This window comes from Pelobates fuscus, chromosome 3, assembly GCF_036172605.1.
Source record: "Pelobates fuscus isolate aPelFus1 chromosome 3, aPelFus1.pri, whole genome shotgun sequence".
Lineage (NCBI taxonomy): Eukaryota > Metazoa > Chordata > Amphibia > Anura > Pelobatidae > Pelobates > Pelobates fuscus.
The window spans coordinates 359545546-359563830 of NC_086319.1; the positions used below are offsets into that span (position 1 = coordinate 359545546).

Genomic DNA, 18285 nt, shown 5'->3' on the forward strand with positions numbered 1-18285 from the left:
GTTGACATACATCGCAAGTATTACAGTAATTCTTAACGTCAGCGTGTACTCCTGGCCAAAAGAATGTGTGGGTAATGCGGTGTAGCGTACGTGTTATAGCTAAGTGACCTGCCAAGGGGATGTCGTGTCCTATTTTGAGGATTTCCCGACGGTATTTGTGGGGTACTACCAGCTGTCGCCTACGTTGTCCCTTTTTCTCTGTCAAGCGGTATAGTTTCCCTTTTTCCCATAGAAAAGTTTCGTTATCTGCCCCGCTCCCCCCTGTCTCTGCTCGTTCCCGGTATTTTTGTAATGTCGGGTCAGTCCTAGACTCGGTCTCAAAAGTAACTGGGGTGTCCCAGGGTATGGGGTCTAACAGGTCAAGAGAAGTCGGGGTTGGTCTTACCTGGGTCTCCCGCACTGGTGAGGGTTCTCGGTCCGTCCGGGCTTGTGCTCGGGTAGTCACTGGGTTCGCTTCGTTGTTATATACTGGTGCATAGGCAGAAGTCATGGGGCCCAAATCGTTGCCCAGTAGTACTTCAGCAGGTAAATGGTCCATTATACCCACGTTCACAGCTCCTTTCCCCGCTCCCCAATCAAGATGTACTTTAGCGGTCGGGACTTTGTACACATCCCCTCCCGCCACTCTAACGGCTACGGTCTGCCCTGACCTCTTGTGTTCTGGCACCAAATGACTCTGCACCAGTGTTATGGTAGCCCCTGTGTCTCTCAACCCCTCGGTAGATCGCCCTTCGAGCCATACCTTCTGCCGATGGTGCTGTCGGTTATCCGAAGCCGCATATACCGGGTCTGCCTCGTGAAGCGGCCCCAAATATTCCTCCATAGGGGTCTCCTGGTTAACACAGAGGGCTCGGGCAGGATGGTAGGGCCCAGAGGGGTAATTGTAATTCCTGGGCGTCTGGTGCGTGCCAAGCGGGCAGTTGGCCATGAAATGTCCTGGTTGCTTGCATCGGTGGCAAGTGGGCCTAGGGCGATCAAAATTGTTATTGGATGAACCTGAGTGTCTGGGGGGCCCGGCGGGTACCGGGGCCCGGAACTCCGTACGAGGAGGTGCACGGTAAACCTCTCTGGGCTCAACCCGTGCTGGAGCCCGGTAGTTTGTGGACTCGTGAAGACGTGAATCATAGTGTTCATCAGCTAATTTGGCCGCTTCTTCTAGAGTGGAAGGTCGCCTGTCTCGCAGCCACTCCTTCCCTTTTTGTTCCATGCCATCGTAAAAATGTTCTAAGAGGAATAATTGTAAAATTTCCTCACCAGTCACAGCTTTACTTCCGTTCATCCAGTGATTTACCGCTCTCCGCATTCGGTGCGCCCATTCCATATGTGTATCGTTAGGCTTCTTTTTCGTGCCCCGAAACTGCCGGCGATACGTGTCTGGAGTCACCGCGTATCTTCTTAGCAGAGTCTCTTTAACTCGTTCATATTGTGTCACTTCCTCAGCACCCAAGGTACGAAAAGCTTCCAGGGCTCGCCCGGATAGCTTCCCAGACAAGATCGTGGGCCACTCTCTGGTGGGAATCTGGTGCAAGGCGCATTGCCTTTCGAAGTCCGCCAAGTACTCATCAATTCCTGTCTCGCTCTCTAGGAAGGATCGGAATGCCGCAAAGGGTATTTTAGGCTTCCCAGCAGTTTCAACAGGAACGATTACTTGCGGGGCTTCAGCAGTGCGTTGTGCGTTGGCCATTTCAACGTTGTAGGCTCGGGTCTTTTGTAAATCCGCGTCTGCCTCCACCATCAATTGCTGTATCAGTTCTATAGATGGGTTTGGCCCGTATAAGGGAAGCCTCCCCCGAACAATTCTTGCCTTCGCATCATCATCCGTGATTGGTGTTTCCGCCATTGTGGAGCTTTGATCCAGTTCTGTCAATTCTGCGATCAGTTCCCTCTTTGGCCGGTTGCTGGCGTGCCTTCCTCTGCTTTCCAATAAATCTTTCAGGGTTGTACGTTTCAATTTTGCGTAGGTGCTCTCCATCCGTTCCGTGCCTCTCCTAGGATATCCAGAATCATCCCACCGCTGCCACCAAATGTTACGGTTACTCTTAGGCTAGCTGAGAGCTGGACCGTTTAGTCGTCTGGACTCCTAGTTGCTGAAGAGGGGAGAGCCGAGTTCCATAGTATTCCATTCGAGTCCTGTAAGTGTGGAATCATCCCACTAGCTATAGCATAGCTAGGATACTTTTTCTACCCACAAAACGAGTCAAAGCAGCGATTTGAGGGTCAAGTAAGAACTGAGGACTGGGCTGACCAGCCTGCTTTTTATTGTGGTTACATGTAAAAAGGATACTCCCAGGGGGAGGCATAAAATCACCAATCACATATTGGGTACCTCCCACACATCTCCTCCCCTCAGATAAACAGTTAACCCAATTATACAGTACATATTTTTAACCAAGTTCTGGATGTACCCCGAAACCAGGGGGTACCCCTTTAAATCCTACACCGCTGTACAGATCTTGTTCAGGGGAGCAACATATCCGAAAACCAACCCGTTCGGATGAACGGTTCAGGAGTTAGGGGTTTTCAAAGTTTTGACCGACCGCACAGACTTTCTGGCCGAAAATAGTTCCACACGTTTAGGCCTTGCGGTCGGTCTCCGTTCGGACGGTAAAACTCCACGAACCCATGGCCCTCCATAGTTATCCTGGAGGTCGCTGTACTCCCCATGCGGAGAGTAATCGTCCTACCGAACGGTGGGCTGTTCGGTAGGTCCAGCACGAAGTTATGCTATCCTGGAGGTCTCAGCGGTGTTCGCCTGGGTGCGTCTCCGTTTTTAGTTCCAGACGATTGCTGGCAAACACCGCTGTTCGTACGTAAGATGGCCGCGAACACGTGCAAAGTCCCGAAATGGCGGCCACCTATACGCTTACACAAAGGATTCGTGCTGAACCATACCAACGACTGCACATAAGTCAGAAAGGCGAAAATAGCATTTAAAGGTACACAGTGCAATAAGGTTTTTGTAACAGTTTTTGTAACAGGGTGGTGTATATGGAAGAACTGGACTGTAATGCTAGATGCCAAAGCGAAAAACTTAACTGTTGAATGTTTGGATAGGTGAGGCCCTGCTAATGCCAAGTGGCGGTGAGAGGCTCTACCTATGATTTGGCTTATGACGTAGTTGCCACAGACGTGGTGGCGGGATGTTGGCCTCTCGGTGACAGTAGAGAGAAATCAAAACGTGTGGCCGTGACAGGTGAGGCCCTGACTAGCGCCCTGTAGTAGGGCATGCGAGGCTTGTAACTATGATTTGGGCGTGGGGCCGTACCTCCGTGTTGAGGTGGGGGGGGATGGAAGGCCTCGCTGGGACGAGTTTTCTGATAGGGTGCGCTAAGGCATTAGCCTAGACCCTGTAGCCAGTTCGATTGTATATTTAAGGATAAGGTGAGAAGACTGGAATGTTGTGTAGATACTAACCTTGACTTCTTGCGAATGGTATCTGGAACCTTCTGGTGGTAATAAGTGTGGTAAGTCTCGTCTTTTGCGGTCCTTGAGGAAGAGTCCTGAGGCTTTAAGACAGATGTTGACGTATTTATGCGTATCGTGGTGGCGTATGATTTGAATTGGGAGTAGGTTGTTTGTTAGGGGCGCAACGTGAGATCCTGCATTGAGGGATCTGGAAGGTTTAAGTGTGTGACTGGGCTGAAATAGATATTTGTGAGAAGGCTGGATGAGGCCTTGGGGTGACGATTGGACGTATTTGGGTATAGACGTAAGTACCTGAAGGTATGGCTGAGTACCGGGTCAGGTTTTGGTGTTTTCCGGAGCCTGATGGCTGTATGACCGTATGTCTGAGTAGAAATAATAGTAAAGAATTAACGTACCGTGGGCGTAAGCCTGTGGAAAAGTAGTAATGAACTTGAGACCGTGATAGGTTTTATATGAGGTGTAGTAACAAACGAGTTGTGAACTATACCTTGGTTTGACATAAAGAAATTACGTTATGCGAAACGGTTTAACTGTGTAGAACCGGGGGAAGCCTAGAATAATACTGGAGCTAAGGGTTAACCGAAGAAAAATTCCATAGTTAACGACAGGTGTGGAGGTAAGTAATAAAACCCAATATGTAAACATTTTAGGCCTATGGCTTTATAATGCAAAGTGATAAAATACAATACCTGTTCCTGCAATAAAAGACCTTGAAATAAACAACTTTAGCGCAGAAAAAGCGAGAAACCGATGCAGTCTGTAAAGCCAAAAATATGTGACAGCGTGATTATATGGAAAATGAATAGTACAGACGTTTATGTGCCGGATATTGTGTTTATAAACAGTATTTATTAGTATATGTGACAAAATGAAGTGTTTAATAGGTAAATATGTGTTGTGGCAAGGTCATAGAGGCTTTCTATGTTAGTAATAGATTGGAGTGCTCTATTCCCAGCATGATGGGGTTAATTGGTGGGAGTCACCCCTTGAATGTTATATACCAGGTGAATGTAATTAACCAGCACTAGGGTTTTAAAAGGTTAGCCTCTGAAGACATCAGAGAGTCTAACAGCTGGGAGAGAGGAGGCAGTTAAGCCTGAGACAAAGGTACTGTGTGAAACCTGCTTAAAGTGCTGTATTTCATTTTGTTTAAAACTGGGAACTAGATTAGCTGGCCAGTTGGATAGTTAGTAACACTGTTGTTTAGTAAGTCTCCAAGTTGGAGTAGGATTTATTTTCTTTTTGTTTTATTTTGTGGGAGAGCACAACCTTGTATATATTGTGGAAAGTGACAATAAACTGCAGTACTATTTTATCCTGACTGTTGCATTTGAAGTTTGTGACGAGCCTGGCCATCCTGCCACAGTGTATAGAAACCGTACGTTTATGATAGACGTGGATATTTTAAAAAGTAGTAAAACAAATTAACTGGTTAACATAGAAAGAAAATCACAAGGCAGATTTTTAAACAAGCTAATTATATCCCCAAACTGACAAAAAAGGTATCAGTAGCAATATGACCGAACAGGGTATGTACGTAAAGAAAAGTAGAATTTGTGAAATAGAACTTAGTGCATACTGTAGCCTATTTGAATAAGAACTAGCCGAATATGGATTTAGAGCAAGGTGTTTTTGTGTTTTAATCGTACGAAATAGATTGGTCCTGGGTGACCAAACGGAAATAAGAGAATGCCCGTAATAATATTACTGTGTATATAAATAATAATAGATTCGGTAGTTTCCGTACGAATATGTAAAAGCAGTGATAAAGTGCCGAGCGTTCGTCTGTTTTGGCGTGAACACTGAAATCGGTTAAAGCGTGTATTTGTACGAATATGATAGAGGGAGCCTACCCCTACGTTTTTAGGCCCGAACGGCGGGAAATAGCGGGGCGCTATTTCCTACGCCTAACTTACGTGAACGTGCCGGTCTCGTGACCGGAAACCGGGTACCTTGACCGGGAACCGAGTGGAAGGCCTCAAACGGACGGAGGACTGGTCAGGACGTCTGACTGCTGGAAACAGGAAAAAATTCTGGAGGGAAGCTGGACAGGAAGTGCTGGTTGCTATGGGGACAAAACAATCAGCTGAAAGGCAGAGGTGAGTAGGGGCTGGGAGTTTAAGTAGGGGACTTACTCCTCCCACAAATTCAGGCCTCCACAAGTTCAGGCCTTTTAACATATATATATATATATATATATATATATATTTTTTTTTTTTGTGAAAAAATATATATAAAATAAGTGATTTTATTACTTGCAACACGAAAGTGTGATTTACCTTCTGGAGTGCCCATGTGGCCTCCATTATGTTGGCATGACCTCCAGAAGCCTCAAGACACGAATAGCAGAGCATTGTCATAATATCAAAAATGGCTATCCTAGTCACACAGTAGCAAAACATTTCTTAATACACCCAAAAAATCCAGATTGTCTTACATTTACAGGCATATAGAAATGCACTATTCCCTGGCATGGAGGAGACATGGAGGAGACATAGAAAACATTCTAGGACTCAAAGGAATAGAGTGTTGTTTTTAGAATGCACTAAATGCAGACTTTGATCTTTTACATATACGGTATCTTGTATTTTATATATGCTGTTTTACCATAGGTTCTTATATACTGTTGTTATCCCCTCTTATTATCTCTCCAATGTATTTTTATTTCTCATATCCTTTATTAATTCCTCTACCAGTATGGCCACCCCACTTTCTTTCCTTCTTAATATGGTCACTTCCCTTTCTTCACCAATATTGATGCTATCTACTATATTATTAAATTACCATATTACTATTTATATCACCAGCTTCACTGCTAAAACATTCCTTTTTTTTTATAAATGATACTCTTTCTATTTATATTAATTTGCTTTACAATATAGCTGATCGTTATGATGACCAGCTTTAACTACATTTCCCAAGATTCTTTGCCAGTTTACCTTTAGCCGATCAAACCAGGCCCCCTTTTTTCCGATTTTACATTTGTACTTTTAATTCCTGTTAGCAACATGGATGCTACTTACTATATTATTATATAGCCACAGTACTATATATTACTAGCATTCCCCCTTTTTTTATACTATACACTCTCTATTTCTTTGCCAGTTCCCCTTAGGCCGATTAAGCCACTTTTTTTTTTTTTTTTTTTTAAATCGATTCTACTTTTACTTTTCTTTCTGTTATTAGACTTCCCCAGTCCCTCTGCCCACACTCTATTATCATTTTAAGGGGAATTAACACTTTTAATAAGGTCCTAACTGAATAATCTAACTACAACACACACATACTACATTTCCCCGTGTGCATTGCGGACGATACACTACAGCCATTAAGCGACACACCCTTAATTCAGTTTTTACTTCTCTCTCTAAGTTCTGATTTTAAAAATATACTTTTATATCCCACTATGTTTTATTTCATTGCATGTTAGTATTATGTTAACTTATTATAGCTTTGTGATCACACATGTGGTCACATGATCATGGGGTAATTTTGGCGGCAAAATTTAAATTTGTGCTTATCATTATTATTATTATTATTATTATTATTGCAATTTATATAGCGCCAACAGATTCCGTAGCGCTTTACAATATTATGAGAAGGGATTTAACTATAAATAGGACAATTACAAATAAACTTACAGGAACAATAGGTTGAAGAGGACCCTGCTCGATCGAGCTTACATTCTATAGGAGGTGGGTGTAAAACACATTAGGACAGGAATATGCAATCAAATAAGGTGGACTGCCCTTTAGGAGAGGGCAAGAGACAGGTATGTGAGGTAAGGGTTAGTCTTGGAGGCCATATGCTTTCCTAAAGAGATGGGTTTTAAGGCACTTCTTAAAATATGCAAGACTAGGGGAGAGTCTGATGGCGGTAGGCAGGCTATTCCATAGGAAGGGAGCCGCCCGCGAGAAGTCCTGCAAGCGCGAGTTGGCCGTACGAGTGCGGACAACGGACAGGAGGTGGTCACGGGCAGAGCGGAGAGACCGAGAAGGGACATACCTATGGATCTGTGAGGAGATATAAGAGGGGCTAGAGTTGTTCAGTGCTTTATAGGTGTGAGTTAGTACCTTGAATTGACTCCTATAGCATACAGGAAGCCAATGTAAGGACTGGCAGAGGGGAGAGGTGTGAGAGAAACGACTAGAGAGGAAAATCAGTCTAGCAGCAGCGTTCATTACGGACTGTAGGGGTGCAGTACGGCTTTTGGGAAGACCAATCAGGAGAGGGTTACAGTAATCCATGCGGGAGATTACCAGAGCATGGACAAGCTCCTTGGTAGTATCTGGTGCAAGAAAGGGGCGGATGCGGGCTATGTTTTTAAGATGGAATCTACAGGATTTGGCAACATGCTGGATGTGAGGCTCAAAGGTGAGACCAGAGTCAAGTATGACGCCAAGACAGCGCGCTTGCAAGGATGGACTGATGTTAGTACCACAAACTTGAAGGGAGAGTGAAAGAGGAGGATCAGTATTAGGAGGAGGAAAGACAAGGAGCTCAGTTTTTGAGAGATTGAGTTTCAGAAAGCGGGAGGACATCCAGTCAGAGATGGAAGAAAGACAAGCAGTGACACGTTGCAGGATGGCAGGGGAGAGGTCCGGGGAGGAGAGATATAGCTGGGTGTCATCAGTGTACAGGTCGTAGTGGAATCCAAAAGAGGTAATAAGTTTGCCAAGAGAGGCAGTATAAAGAGAAAATAGAAGGGGACCAAGGACGGAGCCTTGGGGGACTCCAACCGAGACAGGGCGAGGGGAGGAGGTATCATTAGAAAAGGAGACACTGAATGAGCGTTGGGAGAGATAAGAGGAAAACCACGAGAGGACAGAGTCACAGAGACCAAGCGATTGAAGAGTTTGAAGAAGGAGAGCATGATCAACGGTGTCAAAGACCGCTGAGAGGTCAAGAAGAATTAGTATGGAGTAGTGGCCTTTGGATTTAGCTGCGATTAGGTCGTTAGTGACTTTGATAAGGGCAGTCTCTGTAGAGTGGAGAGGGCGGAAGCCAGATTGAAGGGGGTCAAGGAGAGAGTTGGAATTGAGGAAATGAGACACACGGGTAAAGACAACCCTATATAAGTTTATTGCTGCCAAGAATGTGTCTAATCCACTTGAAAAAGCCCCCAAAAAGGTGAAATGCATTGTGGTTTTATATTATCTTTTGTTTAATAAAGTATTTTCTTTTTTTTTTTTTTTTTTTTTACTTTTAACCAATTTTATTGTAAATCTAACACTTAAGTACAAGCAAACAATTATTGCAACACATTTTGACTTTCTTCATTTAGTGTATATGTACCAACTATGATGAATATGAAGTGGTGCACCTTGTACCTATTTTGTGAGCAGCAAAAATAAGAAAACACTTCAGAGTTATCCCCTCTTAATAAAGTATTTTTGCTCCCTTACCATTTGTAGAAAGCCATATACTTTTTTTAACATTAAAAATGTAATTGTATTCATTACCTGGCACCTTACCTTTCTACTGAACCATACAAAGAATCATTGGTGGGGATTATAGCATCCATGTCTAACTCATAGAGAGTTTAGTCTGCTCCACCAAGAGTAAGTACACTTCATTATTACTGCGTGTATACCTACCTCAATTAAATGCACTGTTGGCCTTTCTTTCTTTTTTATATTCCCCCATATCATCTTCCTGGTACCAACTACTACCTGAAAATATCCTGCAAGTGGGGATACAATACCACTGCATACTGTTTCTCCTAGAGTTGGTTATAATTCTATCAAATGTGAGTTGGCATTTTTATCAATTTTAGAAGCACTCACTTTATCTTTTATCAAAATTGCCCTATTGGTCTCTATGTTTTATGTTTTCTCATATGCTGCTACCGAATGAATTGTCCCCCAAGCATTTTAGGAACATTTGAAGACAAATTACCTTCCATCCAAAGACTGTATTTTATCTACTGGTATTTGTTTGGAATTTATCATAGATTCTTTGTTACTGTATCTTCAGATAACTTTTGGACTTCATATCTTGTTTTATACATTTATTGCTGATTTTTGTCACTACCTGTTCCTTTGTCTACTTGTCTAGTTCTCCTTTAGGGTTAGAGGAATCACCTATCTCAAGTGTGCTGCCTCCTATTAATTCTTTTGTTTCGTTGTTGAGCGCTGTTCCTACCTCATGTTTGTTTTGTCCTGTATTATTCTTTATAAACAATAAATCTAAGGTCCAGTAATACGTTTTAGGGTTTCTTCATTTATTTGTTACTGAAGTTCTGCATGTTGAGCATTTAGTTTATCCTGACACAGTCAAAGAAGGGTGAGTAGCAAAATGCTAACAATTTTTTTTATTAAGGCTGAAACAATAAGTGAAAAATAAATACGTTGTAAATTGACATCTTTTTAATTCTAACATTTGTCTACAAAGCAAAATATACACAAAGCTGCCGTGTTATATGTTTTTATGACAGCTATACATCCCTTGCTTCAAATACACAGTATGCTAGTATTTTTTCAATCAAAGTGCTCTCCTGTGAAGGGGTTACAAATAATTAAAATGCCACCCAATCTACTACCCCGATTCTAACGATTATAACGCTAGAGGATGGCCGTTGAGGTACCTTGAGCATGTTTGTACCTATCCTTTGTACAGCAAAAATATAAAATAAAAAATAAATAAAAAGAATTAAAATGCAGCAGTAAATAATGCTAAGCACTCTGCACCCTTTTTTTTTTATAGATGGTACTGATTTGTATATACCGTATATACTCGAGTATAAGCCAACCCTAATTTTACCCCCAAAACCTGGGAAAACTTATTGACTCGAGTATAAGACTAGGGTGGGAAATGCAGCAGCTACTGGTAAATTTCTAAATAAAATTAGATCCTAAAAAAATTATATTAATTGAATATTTATTTACAGTGTGTGTATATAATGAATGCAGTGTGTGTGTATGAATACAGTGTGTGTATGAGTGCAGTGTGTGTTTGAATGCAGTGTGTTTATGAATGCAGTGTGTATATGAGTGCAGTGTGTGTGTGTATGAATGCAGTGTGTGTATGAGTGCAGTGTGTGTATGAGTGCAGTGTGTGTATGAGTGCAGTGTGTGTATGAGTGCAGTGTGTGTATGAGTGCAGTGTGTGTATGAGTGCAGTGTGTGTGTGTGTGTATGAGTGCAGTGTGTGTGTGTGTATGAGTGCAGTGTGTGTGTTTGTATGAGTGCAGTGTGTGTGTTTGTATGAGTGCAGTGTGTGTGTTTGTATGAGTGCAGTGTGTGTGTGTTTGTATGAGTGCAGTGTGTGTGTGTTTGTATGAGTGCAGTGTGTGTGTTTGTATGAGTGCAGTGTGTGTTTGTATGAGTGCAGTGTGTGTTTGTATGAGTGCAGTGTGTGTGTTTGTATGAGTGCAGTGTGTGTGTATGAATGCAGTGTGTGTGAGTGCAATGTGTGTGTATGAATGGAGTGTGTGTGTGTATGAGTGCAGTGTGTGTATGAGTGCAGTGTGTGTGCGTATGAGTGCAGTGTGTGCGCATGAGTGCAGTGTGTGCGCATGAGTGCAGTGTGTGCGCATGAATGCAATGTGTGTGTGTGCAGTGTGTGTGTGTATGAATGCAGTGTGTGATGCAGTGTGTGTGTGTGTGTGTGTGTGTGATGCAGTGTGTGTTTGTGTTGCAGAGCCTTGGTGGGGGGTGGGCATTTTTATTATTTAAAAAAAAAATATATATATATATTATTTTAATTTTTTTGTTATATTATTATTTTTTATTATTCATTTTATTTTATTATTATTATTATTTTTTTTCGTCCCCCCTCCGTGCTTGATACATGGCAGGGAGGGGGGCTCTCACTCCCTGGTGGTCCAGTGGCATTGGCAGTTCAGTGGGGGGAAAGGGGGCTGGCAGAGAGCGCTTACCTCTCCTGCAGCTCCTGTCAGCTCCCTTCTCCTCCGCGCTGGTCCGTGCAGCTCCTCTGTCAGCTCACACTGTAAGTCTCACGAGAGCCGCACTATGACCCCGCGGCTCTCGCGAGACTTACAGTGTGAGCTGACAGAGGTGCTGAATGGACCGGCGCGGAGGAGAAGGGAGCTGACAGGAGCTGCAGGAGAGGTAAGTAACCGCTCTGCAGCCCTCAGTCTGTATTATGGCAATGTAAATTGCCATAATACAGACACTGACTCGAGTTTAAGCCGAGTTGGGGTTTTTCAGCACAAAAAATGTGCTGAAAAACTCGGCTTATACTCGAGTATATACGGTATTTGATCTCTGATAAGTGTTCTTTAATCAATAGTGAAGCCTTAATCTAATATTTTTCAATAGAACAACTCTGTGATTACTAGGTAAATGTTAGAAGTAAACTAAGAAAATATGTGAGCAGTGTTGGGGTATTCGTTAAACTGTTTTAGTTTAACTGCAAGATATTGTATTTGAATGCCATAAAAATTCATACATACTTTTAGATTGTATTTATAACAATCCGTTCAGCAACAATTACTCTTTCATGGGATAGTTACTGTATTTTAAATCATGAGTGGTTAATGGTGAATCAGAGAATGTGCAGTTATCATCTTAGTACTAATGCATAAACTGATATTTATTCATAAACCACAATTGGAGTGTTTTTTTTTAATTACTTTTGTTTTATTTTTATATATTAATAAAAAAAATGATATTGAGGAAATTCTTCCAGCATATTGGTAAAAAAATATATATTTTATTTTCCAGACTACATGGAACTATTTAAAAAAAAAAAAAAAAAATCTAAAGAAATTAATGTTTTGGTCCCACTTGCTAACTCGTTTTGTAATTGTAAATGTAATTTCATTGATTGGGCCATATGAATGAATGCAGGTCAAGTAGTGAATCTGTTTGGGAAGAAGTTATGGAGTGTTTGACTAGGTCACTGCCAGAAATTTTACTATTATAATTGACATTTATATAGCACCAACTTATAACGCAGCGCTTAACAATTTATTAAGAGGGCGTTAACAAGAAATAAGACAAACTATTACAGATTTTAGCAGGAGCAATAGTTTGATAATGACAATGCTCAAACAGCTTACAATCTAGAAAAAAAACATAATGACTCTGACATGATTGTACCGTTATGAAGATTGGGTGAACCGCAAGTAATTCCCGGCTGTTTGCCAGACACTTCACTTGCTATCAAAAGAATTAACAAAAACGGTGGGAGAGGGGGTTAGATGGTGCAGTACCAATATACACATAATGTATAAAAAAAAAGAAAAAAAGTGTGTTTGTGTATATATTGGGTTTGAAATTAAACACGTTGAAAGTGCACCGTTCCATGGGGAAAAAAAATGTTTAACCCCTTAAGGACACATGACGTGTGACATGTCATGATTCCCCTTTTATTCCAGAAGTTTGTTCCTTAAGGGGTTAATGCCCTTGTGTATTATGAACATAACATGATAACATAATATCTGTATTATGATCGCCTATATCCTTTGTGTCTATCCTTCGTTCATACTTGCACTTCTGAGTCTAGCATTCAATACCTCTCTAGGGCTGCATCATTAATTTGGAACTCACTTCCCCTCTCCATTAGACTCTCACCAAGTCTCCATTACTTAAAAATATTACTGAAACTCACTTCTTCAAGAACGCATATAAGTAAACGGTTAACAGTTGTACTTCCCCACGCTTCACTATCCCACCTTCTATCCTGCAAATGAGTCATGTAATAAACGAAGACTTCATTATAAATGTATCTAGCAATCTACTATTTATTTACACAAACTGCAAATTACCTTTTTGTGTGATTTCACCCCAATCCACTTAGATTGTAAGCTTGTTCGAGCAAAACCTTCAGCACCTTCCGTTCCTCTACATCTAACATGTCTTGCTGCATCTATTTAAAAGTTAGTCCACCTATTGTACAGCACTGTGGAACTTGTTGGCACTTTATAATTAATATGACACAGCTATGACACTGTGCATAACGTTCAGGCTTAAAGCATAACAGGCATAACGTTCAGGCTTCCATGCATCTGGTAGGAGATCCAAGAATGAGAAAAACACAAAAAACGCCACCAGGATGATGGCATATACATATATATACATATACATATATATATATATATATATATATATATATATATATATATATATATATATATATATACACAATCCTTCAATCCTTCGCACCCCTGAATGGAATTTTTCAAATTAAATATTTAGTTTATAGTTTAGATAGTTGTAGTCAACAGCTAGATAACTATAAATAGCTAGTTAGTATCAAATACAATAAATTTAGGTAAATGACAATTTAGGGCTAAACAATAAATAAATAAATACCATTTAAGAGGAATTAGCACTGTTGTGATTTAAATTGGTAAGTTGGTGGCAGGTTAGAAACCTGTATACTGCCTTAGTAGTTTCAGTAATTTGCAGAAACATTGACTCTAGTATATATTAAAGGCATTTCTAGAATATGGAAGACTCTGCTCCTTGGAGATAATTGGACTTCTGGACCTATTCTATGGCCTCATATCCAATATTATTGGATAAGCCTATAATACACAAGTTCTGAGCAGTATGCTCACTCCTGTTATCCACATCTCCTTTAATAAACACTAGTATACTTCCTCAAGCTCTCATCACCTGCTATAACTCATATTACCTGAGCAGTACGCTCACACCAGTTTCCCACACCTTCTTTATCCTAATATACAATGTATAAGTAGCATGCTTACTCCTCCTCAACACATTTCCTATCATCTATCAGAATCTTTCATGGTAGACACTGAATTCCCAGACGCCAACTTAAAACGCATTATCTTATTATATCAAAGACGGTAAAAATAACCAAACTACAATTATATTTACTACATATTATTTCTATTAAAGTATGCACACTTTTATATTGCAAGTATGAATAAAGGCCTAATTGAATCAATACATTAACACCATTTTATACCAAAAGCTATCGGGCTGTCCTTATCTAATTTAAAATGTTACCTGACATTTTCCTTTGCTTCTTCATGGACAAGTTCTGGTTTCCTTCCAGGGCTGGGAATTCCACATTACCATACATGTTTATATTAGCACAATGCGATGTATATATTAAATGCTGTGTGTTCTATTGGTATACTGAGAATGGTTGCACTATAGATTATACAGCAAACTCACTTATGCTATTGGGCTAGGGGGGATGTAAGTGGTGAACATTGTACTCTGTGGGTATATGTTGGATATATCTTAGACTCTGACACATGGCAATGAAGAGCAAATAGATAAGGAATATAATGGCATACATACCTTATCACACAGGAAACACAAGGAAAGAAGAGCATTCTAGGGGATATTTTAGAACATTGAAAAATATACATAACACATACTTACATCCGATACATACACTCATAATTATTTACATCATACCACGATATTATTGTATCTTAATAATAATAGTCGCTAATATAGAAAACATGTTAAAGAATTATAGCACGTTATAGCACTGTTATTACTATGTAATAATATAGATTTGCTTCTTATTCAATAACTTCACTCAAAGATGCATAAGCCTATGATTTTCAAATGTTAAAATGTGACAGCCAAGTCTCAAGAGAAGTGGCTGTCAGAGCGCTCTGATTGGTTAGCTTACTAGCCAAACAATAAGAGTGCTCTTGGTCATAATGAAAAATGTGGGTAATTTTAAAGCCCTATAAAATGACTTTCCCTGCCTGTTATTAAAGCTCATTCTGCAGTGAGTCATCCATTGGTGGAAAAATATATTTTTTTTATTGCAAAGTCTTTTAATTTTTCTAATATGTTTTTGTGTTGTGATCGGGCATTTTTTTAAAATTTGAAGTGATGGAACCGGTAATCATGGATTTTTAATTGGATATTTTGGGGGCTGAAGAACAGAAGAATTAGAAAGCGCCACAAATTAACCCTTGTGATGATGAGGGGTATTTCACAATTTGTCAATTGTTGAAAAATCTCTGATTACAGCGCTTTAAATTGGTTCAGACACATAAATCACTGATTTGTTTGTACTCATCCGAACAACTGTTATAGATTTGGTAGGACTGACTGAATTATGTCAGCATCTGACTTTAGTTAATATGAGAATTGCCAGAGTGGTTGGAATTTGGTCATTGTCCATTCGGACAAAATCCAGTGTTAAGCGAATAACCCCAATAAGTTTGCCTCTTCATAAATCAATGACAAGACCCCATTCTAATACAAAATATCTTTCTATATCTAACACAAAATATCTCTCCTGTCTGCAGAATTCATAATTTGCAAATTAACAAACCATTGATAATTATGAAGTGTGTGACAGAGCTCCAAGTTTGAACCTGGAGCGCATCAACCCCAGTCACTGAGGCTTGACTGGGGTCTCTCAGGAGCTTTCCACCCGACCAGGCTGCAGCTCTCGTTCCAGGCAGGTATCATCCCCTTTGTCTATTCCTCTGCAGCCCTTCTTCCAGGCGGGTATTGCGCGTTCTGACTATTCCTCTGCAAAGAAGCTATCATACTTAGCTTTATTTTTACTCTGGACTAGCACATACATTCCTTACATTTAAATTATTGTGACAACCTCAATAAAATACAAACAACCACATCATATCAGATAACATACAACCACGTATAATAACCCAATGACATATTTCTAATTAACAGAAAATATATCTCCTTCCTGCATTAGCAATATGCAAATCTACTTGAATATGCAAATTAACAAGCCTTCTAATTGGCAACAAGCATCAGCAGGACATGAGAGCACACAAAACAATTTGCTGTATACAAACACATTGTAAACACCCTGCACCTATAATGGGCACAGAGTGACTTAGACATAGGAATAATTTAGGAACCTTTGCAAAGTGTCCTTCTGCTATCAGTAATGGTGACTACCTTACAACCAACATATTGTGTTATACAGGCTATACAGGCTCCACAGCCAAATCCACCTGGTTGGTTGAAAGCAACAGCTCGACTGGAGAGCACACAAAACATTTAACAACAATTACATTATACCCACTGCACCTATAATGGGTACAGGGTGACTAAAAGATAAGAACAATTCAGGAACCTATGTGAAGTATCCATCTTTTGCTCCCAGTGATGGTGACTACTGTCACATATTTAAAAGCTGAACTTGAATCTTATTTGAACCTAAATTATTTTCATCCTAGATTATTGTGTAAATATGTGGGTCCTTGAGTGTTCCTTTAAAACCCTGTTGCTATATTAACTAGGCTACATGTTCACTTTATCTTTAAAAAACATTTGTGGCATTTCTTTATATAGAAATTCAGGAAGGATGTAAAAAAACCCTGTAAATAACGTTGATGCTTGGGGAATGGGAAGAAAGAAATAGAGCACAGCACATATAGTCAATAACAAAGAGGCTGGCACAGCAGACATTAAACGATTTTTAGAAAGCAAACAAATACGGTCAGAGAGCTTAATTGCAGAAGGGAATGGAAAATATTAGAAAGTAAAGAGTGCTGAAGTCTCAATGAGATGAGACTCAGGACTGGTTTTAAACAAGGTATAGGAAATGCTTAATACTTATTTTGACTAAAAAATCAGCACTGAGCATTGGCAGAGAAAATTATCCATATAATATATAGTATGCTAGTTCCAAAGAGTGCCACAGAAATTGATAGAATTTAAGATACTTTATTATGATTCTGATAAAAGGAGAAGGGCACTATAAATGGAATATCAAAAATAAAAAAAATATATAATATGGATAAATGTACAAAGTATCTATAGAGGGAGATAACAAAACCTAAGGTTGTAATATAGTGGCTAGCCTCAAACAATGAGGTGGAATGGATAGCCGTAAAACAGGCAGTCAGAGGGTTGTGGCAATTTTTGTGGCACTCTTTGGAACTAGTATACTATATATTATATGGATAATTTTCTCTACCAGTGCTCAGTGCTGATTTTTTTAGTCATAATAAGTATTAAGCATTTCCTATACTTTGTTTAAAACCAGTCCTGAGTCTCATCTCATTGAGACTTCAACACTCTTTACTTTCTAATATTTTATTTTGGGGACAAGCCCTGTTACTGGTGGATCTGGAACCACCATCCTGACCTTCATGTGTTCCACTCCCACAGTTTTGTGAGTCTTGGACACACATTTAATACTTAATATATAGGGAATGGAAAATGTTTAAAGAAATGCGGACATATAATTATAGGAAGAGCTCAACTGAAAATGGGTAGTAAGTAGTGTGGTATAGAAAGTACCGGGTGCTCTTTAAGGAAAGAAAAAAAACCTGTTCCCACACCAGATATATACATATAATAGAAATAGTAATGATCCCAAGGCACACCAAGGTTTGCACATAAGAAAAGTGTTTATTCATGCATAGAAAGTACATCAAAATATTTTGACAGAAAGAAAGTGCAAAACCAATTTGATAGTACCAATACCACAGTAATAATAAAGTGCTAAATGCAAACAACCATTAAAAAAGTATACTGACCAAGAGCAGGAGAAATGAAAACCCCAACATTTCGGCTATGAAGCCTTCCTCTGGTGGACCTCTCACTGACTGATCTATATTCCCACTTATATACCCTATAGATTTAGATTAATAGACCTAAAAGCGATCAGCTGGATAAAGGGAAGTACTTGCTATTCATATAATGTTGTGTGAAATCCTCTGCAGAATACCGGGAGTAACTTCCGGGTATCGATTACATCATGACGCACATGCGTCAGATGACGTCATTGCGTATGGGCATGGTCACGTGTTCCGGTGTTCAATCAGATCTCTATACCTTGTCAGAATCCTATACCGGAAGTGACGCAGCCGCACCGGAAGTGACGAGGCCGCACCGGAATTGACGTCTCGGAGCTGGAGGAGGAGGAGCGCCTGCGCAGAAGAACAGGTAGGTGAAAATTTCA

General features: G+C 40.2%; 1 protein-coding gene across 1 annotated transcript in view; it reads right to left on the reverse strand.

Moving 5' to 3' along the window:
* Positions 1-14548, reverse strand: part of LOC134601291 (uncharacterized) — a 37481-nt gene extending 22933 nt beyond the window's left edge. Inside the window, exon 1 of the mRNA XM_063445763.1 lies at positions 14370-14548. Coding sequence (XP_063301833.1) covers positions 14370-14445 — 76 coding nt within the window. The 5' untranslated portion in view covers positions 14446-14548. The remainder of the gene's footprint in view (positions 1-14369) is intronic.
* Positions 14549-18285: the final 3737 nt, after the last annotated feature.